The sequence below is a fragment of the Tupaia chinensis genome, unplaced genomic scaffold, assembly GCF_000334495.1.
Source record: "Tupaia chinensis unplaced genomic scaffold, TupChi_1.0 Scaffold000706_1, whole genome shotgun sequence".
NCBI classification, from domain to species: Eukaryota; Metazoa; Chordata; class Mammalia; order Scandentia; family Tupaiidae; genus Tupaia; species Tupaia belangeri.
The window spans coordinates 6,156,144-6,164,690 of NW_006160229.1; the positions used below are offsets into that span (position 1 = coordinate 6,156,144).

The 8,547-nt window shown below is 41.0% G+C and overlaps 1 protein-coding gene across 1 annotated transcript in view; it reads left to right on the plus strand.

The window, feature by feature from the left end:
- LOC102494155 (integrator complex subunit 6-like) overlaps positions 1–6,593 on the plus strand; it is a 10,024-nt gene extending 3,431 nt beyond the window's left edge. The window contains exons 2-5 of the mRNA XM_006160713.2: positions 2,569–2,749; positions 4,885–5,226; positions 5,808–5,901; positions 6,261–6,593. Of these exons, the coding sequence (XP_006160775.1) occupies positions 2,572–2,749; positions 4,885–5,226; positions 5,808–5,901; positions 6,261–6,345 (699 nt within the window). The 5' untranslated portion in view covers positions 2,569–2,571 and the 3' untranslated portion in view covers positions 6,346–6,593. The remainder of the gene's footprint in view (positions 1–2,568; positions 2,750–4,884; positions 5,227–5,807; positions 5,902–6,260) is intronic.
- Positions 6,594–8,547: the final 1,954 nt, after the last annotated feature.

The following is an 8,547-nucleotide window of genomic DNA, read 5'->3' on the forward strand; positions in this document are numbered from 1 at the left end:
CGTCGACTACGTGGGAGTCCAGCGACATAGCCATTACGCTAACTGCTGGTTCCCGCCCCTGTCTCAGCTTTTGAAGAAGGTCTTGGGTGCTGTCACACACTGGTTGCTTGGTTGTGCTGCCTCAGCCCTGAGGGACCGCTTTCCAGGGCATGCTAATGTTTCAAGGGTGACGTTAGAAAAACATGTGTGGTTTAGCAGTGTATGACCACTCAAGTTGCACCCCACCCTCACAAACATTTGCTGCATAGTCAGTCTTTAATTTCAGCTGCTTTGTGGGTGTACAGATCCGTCATTATGTATGCACTTGCATTTCTCTCCTAGTTAATGAGGGTTGGGAACCCTTTCACATGTGTATTGGTTGGATGCATATCTCTTTTATGAAGTGCTTTTACAGGCCTTTTGTCCAAATCTTATTGGAAAGCTTGTGTTTTAAAAATTGATTTACAGTGGCTAGCCAGTGGTGTGGTAGTGAAGGTGACTGGATAGCATATGGCCTACTGCTTGGTTCCTGCCTCAGACCCAGCAGTTTAAAAAAACAGTTTGGGCACATGTGCGTGCATGCTCAAAAGTGCCAAAAGGAGAAGTGCAGAAAGAGGGATTGCTGCGTGATCATCCTCCATGGGGGCTGAGGGGTGCTTTTTCACTTTCATTCTCTGTCTCTCCCGCAATTGCACATGCCCTCTAGCAAATTTTTTAAAAATTGATTTCTCACTGTTGGTCTTTCTCTGTCTCTCTGATGAGCACACACACACCATATAGCAAAGGTCTCTAAAAAAAAACTGATTTACAGTTTACATATATTCTGGATTTTGCTCATGTTTTTTGGACACACATGTAAATATATGTGCATATATATAATTTTAGCTATCTTCTACAAATCAGTTTTGCTTTTCCACCTTCTTAATACTATTTTTTTTTTTATTTTTTTGAGAAGTTTTTGTTATAGGGCACATGCGCTTGCCAGAAAGACAGAGAGAGACAGAGAGACAGAAAGCAAAAAATCACCCCCCAGAGGGGATGGCCACACCACAATCCCTTCTCCTCCATTCTCCTCTCAGGATCTTGGGCACTCATGCACACGCGCCTGGCGTAGTTTAAGCCACTGGGTCCAGGACTTGAACTGCAGTTGACTACATGGGAGTCCAGCAGCATAGCCATTATACCAACTGCTGGTCCCAATAGTGTATTTTTGGTAAACAAATGCTCAATTCAGGTAACTCATATTAATCTGTTTTTATGATTGATATTTTCTTATCTTCTTTAAAACTCTATCTCTGAATTATCTCAGATACATTTTTGTGTAATGGAATGAAGTAATGAATTCAGTCAGGGGATATTTTTCTTTTCTACTTATCAAGTGGCCTTATTAAAAGGACTATGTTTTTACACTAATTTTCTGGTCTCAGTGTTATACATGTAGCTTCTGAGTATTTTCAGATTTGTTTACAGAATCTCTGTCCTCTTCCATTGGTCTGTTTGCTCCTGCTAGCTCTAGTCCCACAGTGTTTATAGCTTTATAGTGAATCTCATACCTGCTTATGTGTATTTAAAACTTGGTTCTTAAAGATAATCTTGACTTTTTGTTTCCTTTTAATTTCCATATACTTTTTATTATCAGCTTGTCAATTTTTACTAAAATTTAACTTGGGATTTGTGTGTGTGTGTGTGTGTGTCTGTGTATGTGTGTGTGTGTATGCTTGCCAGAAAGAGACACAGAGAAACAGAGAGAGGGAAAGTGAGTAGTTACCCTTTACGGATAATGGCCCTGCTGCAGTCCCTTCTCCTCCATTCTCTTCTCGGGATTTTGGGCATGCATGCACACACGCCCAGCATGAGTTTTAAGCCACCAGGTCTGGAACTTGAACTACAGTCGACTACGTGGGAGACCAGCAACGTAACCATTACACTATCTGCTGGTCCCTAAAATAATTGTTTTTAAAAACTCATCTTCTATAGCATGATATCTCATCTTTAGCTACCACCAACATTGAATAATGTCCATCTACATAGCTGTTAGGGTGACATATTTGAATCTCTGTAAGATTGGAAGCAGGTGTATTAAATGTTTCAAATTACTCTAACCTTCACTATGTACATACAGCATTCTATAATGTGTCTATTAATGTTTCTTAATGATGAATTTAATAAAATAAGGACAAGAAAAGGAATTATATTTCCTAACAAGGATTGATAAGTATAAAAATGGTTTATACTGCTTTGAAGAGATAATTGTATGTTTATTTAATTTTGATTGGTGAGGTTCACTCATTCTGCAAGCAATCTGATTAATCATGTACCATGTCTGCCTTACAATATAATACCTTGTATGTTACCTTCTTTTTAAATTTTGGCTGGATTAAAATTTAGTTGCTTTTCCTGAAAACAGAATGTTTGTTGGGACATTATCAACATTGGCCCATGTTTTAAACTCCATATTAATAATGCACATGCATTCGTGCATGTGTGTGTGTGTGTGTGTGTGTGTGTGTGTGAGATCTGTTTGCAATCTGCAATTTTTTGATGATTGGATGCTGTCATTAATGAAATATGTTCATTTATTTTTTTCAGGAGATGATGTCTGATGAAGAAGATGAGTTTTCCATGGGACCTGCAACCAAAAAAATTTGTCTTGAAGAATCCAAGAGTACTGGATCATTTATGAGCGGGCAAAGTATGGCCCTACCATCAGCGAAACAGGAAGAAGAGGGAGAATCCCATCTTGGGGACCTAGCCATGCCAGAGGCAGAAGGTAATTAGATCTTTGGTGGATGAGCAGATATCAGCATGTTTGCAAGTAGAAGGGACCACCTCTACCGTGATGAAACTGTTGGGAGTAGCTACAAGAGTTAGAAGTGCAGAAGTGGTTCCTGAGAAGTAGGATAGGATGGGCTGTAGTACAGGATGGAGCTGTAGTCACCTCTCACCTGTTCATGTTGCACTTTCTGCCTGTTCTCACCTCTTCCTGCTGTAATCCAGTATCGTCGGCCCCCTGTCTCCTCCTTTCCACTGAAATGGTTCACATAAAGCACAAGATCAACTGACATTGCCATCCGTTTCTCAGCAGCATTTGACACAGTTGTTCACTCCCTCTTTTATGGAATCATTCTTAGATTTCTGTTTTTCACGGTCTTCTTATTTCTTCTTCTTGATGAATCTCTGTTATTCTTTTCCTCCTCTATTTTCTTCTCTTTACATATTGTAAGAATTTTTGAATGCCACCATTTCTCTCCCCTCCTCTAGTCTACGGCTACCATGTTCTCTCACCAAATTAATACAACAAATTCTTATCTTATCTCCATGTTTCTCACTCTTGATCTCTTCTAAACCATACTCCTTAACCCTGCATCATGTCAATGCATAAGTTAGAGCATGCCTACCCTCTATCACCTCTACCTTAAACCCTTCATCAACCCTTGCGAGCACTCTGAACCTGTGCTCCTGACTAAGGTCTACAAGGCCTGCCATCCTCTCCTAACACGTGTCCTGTGGGTCTCCTCCTCACTCTCTCCAGTTCCTTCCTTCACTCCGTGATACCTGGCTTATCCCCTCTCCAGCCCCTGCCCTGGCCCTCACCACAGCCTGGAGCACCTCCTCTGCGCCCACACAGGCAGCTCCGTCTTCTCATTGGGGCTCTGCCCAGAGGACACCTCCCAGAAGGCTCTGCCCAACCCCTGCCCTGCTGGCCCTGCCCCGCTGGCTCCCTCTGCTGTGCCCTCTGCCCTTCCTGCTGCCTCCTCCCCGGACACGCATCCACTGGAAACGCATCCACCGTGAGGGTTCCCTGGCTCACTGCACTTACTGCCTGACTTCTCAGGGGAATGCCAGTCCCACAAGGGCAGGGGAAGTGTCTGTCTGCCTTGTTCAACTTGTTCACTGCTCATCCCAGCTCCTGATAGGTGCCTGGTACAGAGGATGAATACATTAAATAGAGGTGCCAGACTTAGCATAACTTTTCTGAGACAGAAAAGACAGATAAGGAGGATCCTGTTCTGGCAGGGATTTTTGGTGATGGAGTGCATTTAGAGCTCTCAACCCTAAGAGCTGCCTCTATTTTTGGAGAAAATTTGAAGTAGAGAGGTTGAAGTCAACTCAAGTTGTCTAGCTTCAAAATCAGTAGCAATACAGGACAGTTTATATACAAATTTCAAAAATGATGACATTATGTAAGACTTTCAGCTTTTCAACTTGTAAAGAGAATCAAGGTGACATTACATCATAAATACCAGAAATCTGAATGTTCTAGTCATACTGTCTTAGTAGATTTCCATTTGTATTCATAGAGCCAGAGCTAAGAGAGAGTTTTATTGCATTATGTGTCCTGACCTCGATTTGAGGAGTCTCAGATCTTCATCTGGTACATCCTCCTGTCTTTTTGTTTTATTTTGTTTGTGTTTTTAAGAATTTTTTTAGCTTTTTAAATTGTCATTATTATTATTTTCTTTGCTATTGAGTGTGTGCACTTACCAGAGAGAGAGACAGAGAGAGAGTGAGAAAGTGAGAAAGTAAGCTGCCAGGTCTGGGACTCAAACTGCACTTGGCTATGTGGGAGTCCAGCCCTTTAACCAGCATATGCCATCTGCTGGCCTACATCTTCCTGTTTTTTAATTTGCATTTTTTTAAAATTTTTTATTTAATTTTATTTATTATTATTTTTTAATTTGATGAGACAAAGAGAAAATGAGAAAGCATGCTGCCAGGTCCAGGGCTTGAACTGAGATAAGCCATATGGGAGTTCAGCACCTCAACTACCACACCACCTGCTGGCCCCCCATATCGTCCTGTTTTATTAAATAAATAACTTCCTAGAAACTGCAGGGCACAGGGATGTACCTCTGGAGTTGACATAGAGTACCTCAGAGCTTAACTTTTTAATTTGGATTTCAGGTGCTACTGCCATGTATGATGTCTATAAGAAGATGATGGAAAATTTTCAAACCCCATCTGATACATTCTTGACCCAGTTTGGTCCACCAGAGCTTATGTATATGACAGGAGACAGAATTTCACCCAAGCAGTTGGATTCTTTGTCTGATGACTTCACCGGTCTCTGCAAAGATGGGCTGATGAACGAGCCTGATAATGCATTTGCTGGAGAAGTTGAAAATTTCACTGTCTCTGGAGATAATCCACAAGTCACAGAAAAGTTCACTCTGCCAAAAAGCTCAGGGGAAATTGATACTGATATTAAACATCAGTTAATGAAGGAAATTCGACAGTTTGGACGAAGTAAGTAGTATAAAAATGTCTATCGTGAAAATTACTCTAAGTCTCTTTCATTCTGTGGTTTACGATATATCTAATGACCTGTTGAGTCTTATGTTTTGTCAGAAATGGGTTTTCACAGGGGCCAGCAGGTGATATGGTGGATAAGGCACTGGACTATCACATGGCTGATCACAATTTGAGTCCCAAATCTGGTGACTCCCTTTCTCACTTTCCTTCTCTCTTTCTCTCTCTCCCTCTCTGGTTAGCACATGTGCCCTGTGGCAAATTAAAAAAAAAATGATGCTTAAAATTAAATAAATAATTATTTCTAAAAAATGGGTTCTCACGTAATTTTGGATGGTTCCTCTTTTGACTAAAATATCACTGTAAACCTTTCTTTTTTTTTTCTTACTTTGTTATTGTTCTTAAGTTTTATTAGTAGATGTGTGCAGGAATCTTGATTTAAACTTATAGAACATGTAAGCTAATATTCAATATTCTAGCCCATGAAGCGTGATTGCTGAGATATGGAGCCTCCATGATTTAATTCCATATCTCCTTCCTATTTAGGAAATGTTAAAGATTTTTTTCAATATTTTCAGAATATGAAAAGATCTTCAAATTGCTTGAAGGAGTAAAAGGACCTCTAGAAGTCAGGAGACAATATATTGAATTTACCATCAAGGAAGCAGCAAGGTAGGTGGCAAAAAGAACTGTCCAGTTTCTTAAAGCAGTGAGGCCTATGCAGTATTGGAGTGAGGGGTGAGGAATAGCCCTTGCCTTGGGTTTCTCAAACCCCAGCCCTCAGTCATAGTCACCCCAGAGAGTTAGGTTGAGGCTATCTGACTCTCACTTATTCTTCCAGACCTCCGGTGGAGACTCTCATTATCACCATAGTCTGAGGCAGGCTAGAATGTCTGTTACCATGCAGAAGCATTTTTCTTTATTCCCTTGTAGATTGTAAATTTCTCTCTAGGAATTCCGCCTGCCCTCCTGCCCTCCACCAGGTCATTTGGAGGTATGTTTTGATTAATGACTTGTCTCTTTATTTTCAGATTCAAAAGAAGAGACTTAATTATGCACCTTGAAAGATACTATGAAATAGTTGCTGACCAAGTTCTCAGCGAGAATAATCAGTAATTCTGTTACCATGATGAGTAATGAGAAAGGACCAGATGTCCATTTCTTTGGAAGGGGGAAAGATATTGCTGAAGCCTCCTAGCATATGTTAGTTAGAGTTGCCTTCTAGAAGCTAAGAAAAAGTAGTGTCAGTTTTTAATGTTATGAATCTCTGTTAGTAAAAGTAGAGCTTTTGCCTCAAGTCTTGTTTGTTGCTTTGTTTTCCCACCTGTACTGGTGGATGCTATTAACTCATCAGCTAAATACTATTAAAGTTCTGGTTTTTGCAACATATCACAAAATTGTAGCTTGTATTTTATAACTGCCTTCTTCACTATGCATGTCACTTGTCACAGCATGTCGTATTCCCTTTGCCCTGAAACAGCATCTTAGGTGGTCATGATGCTTGGCCTGGTGGGATGATTCAAACCTTCATTTACTGAAGTGTCTGAGCCTAAATTGGGTTGCTGTAATTTTCCATTAACTTTTTTTTTTTACTTTAGTCAGGGGTACATGTGCTTGAGAAAGAGAGAGAGAGAGAGAGAGAGAGAGAGAGAGAGAGAGAAAGTACCTTTCAGGGAGAATGGTCACACTGCAATTGCTTCTCCACCATCTGTACTTTCAAAATTTTGGGCATACATGCGCACATGCACAGTTTATCAAGCCGTTAGGTTTGGGACTCCAACTGCTCAATAGGCCATGTGGGATCCAGTTGCCTTAACCACCATGCCACCAGCTGGCCCATCCATTAAGTCTAATCACAAAATGTGAGAGTCCTAAGGGCTCTAGACATTCCATATGTGTTCCTCCTTAGCACCTGTGTAGTAGTAACCCATATACTTCCTTTGGTAGATTCTACACTCTAATCAGTAAAGAAATCCCCCTTCCTACCTGTTGATTGGATAGGGTGAACAATCCAAAGTGATGAGCTGACAACCTTAAATTCCATTTCAATGGAGTCATTTCTGGGTCTCCCACTGAAAACATTTTGTCATTGGAACAAAGACCTCTAGTCCAGCAGAGCCAAAAGTTGGGAACTGGAGAGCAAATCTTGCTGTTGCTATTGTGTATCTAAGAGTAATAGGGTGGGAGGAGGCCCTCACATTGCCGCCTTCATTGCTGGAGATGTGAACGTGTCCGTGCGAGAAACAACTCCAATGTAGTGAATGCCAAGGTAGAGTATTGCCACCTCCTAGATTATGCTGACCCAGCCCACAAGGTATTGTTAATAAGGCATAACTGAGGTTCCCAGAGATTATTCCGCTGTGTGATCGAGCTAGCCACCTCAGGATGGTGGAGAACATAAGACCAGTGAGATCCATTAGCATGAGCCCAGTGCTATATTTTATTTCCTCCAAGAAATTCCCATGTTTATAAGTGATGCACTGTAGAATACCATGATGGTGGAGCTGGCATTTTTTTTATGACACCAGATGTTGTTTTCCTTAAATTACTGTGGGTAGAAAAAAAGATCCAAACTCAATAATTGTGTTTGAGAAAGATGAACATGAGAAATCACCACCCACAGGGGACGGCCATACTGCAGTCCCTTCTCCCAGGATTTTGGGCATGCATGCACACTCGACCAGCATGTTTTCAAGCCACCAGGTCTGGTACTCAAACTTCAGAGTTGGCCATTTGGGATCTAGTGCCTTAACCACCATACCACCTACTGGCCTCTCTAATTAAGAGGATTATAACCTCTATCACTCTCCAAGATATGTGTGGTTCAGTACAGAGCAAATTGATATCTTGAAGGGATGGTGCAAGGATAAATAACCATCTTTCAAATCCTCATGATGCCATACATCAGAGCATTTCCTCTACGAATGAAGTGTTTTTTTTTTTCCCTTATGTAATTTTAGTTTCTTTCACTTGACATTTCTTACTATAATAGCCCTCACTCCATAGGCCAGCACATGGGAAGTCTGACATTTTACGAGAAGAATTATTCTCATGATAGATTCTGAACCTTGGGGAGTAATGGGAGGGTGGATTCAGGGACCATTCAAGGAGATGGAGCTGAGGTAAAGCCACACTGATTGCATAAACGTCTGTAAGTCCCTACTTTGACCCATGTATGACAGTGACGTTTTGGCTCTCTAGAAATTATTGTCAGTTGAGAGCCAGTATCAAATAATCTCTGGGAACTCTCATTATATAGTGTAGTGGTTAATTTCATATGTCCCTTTGACTGTATCGTGGGATGCCCAGATTAAATAT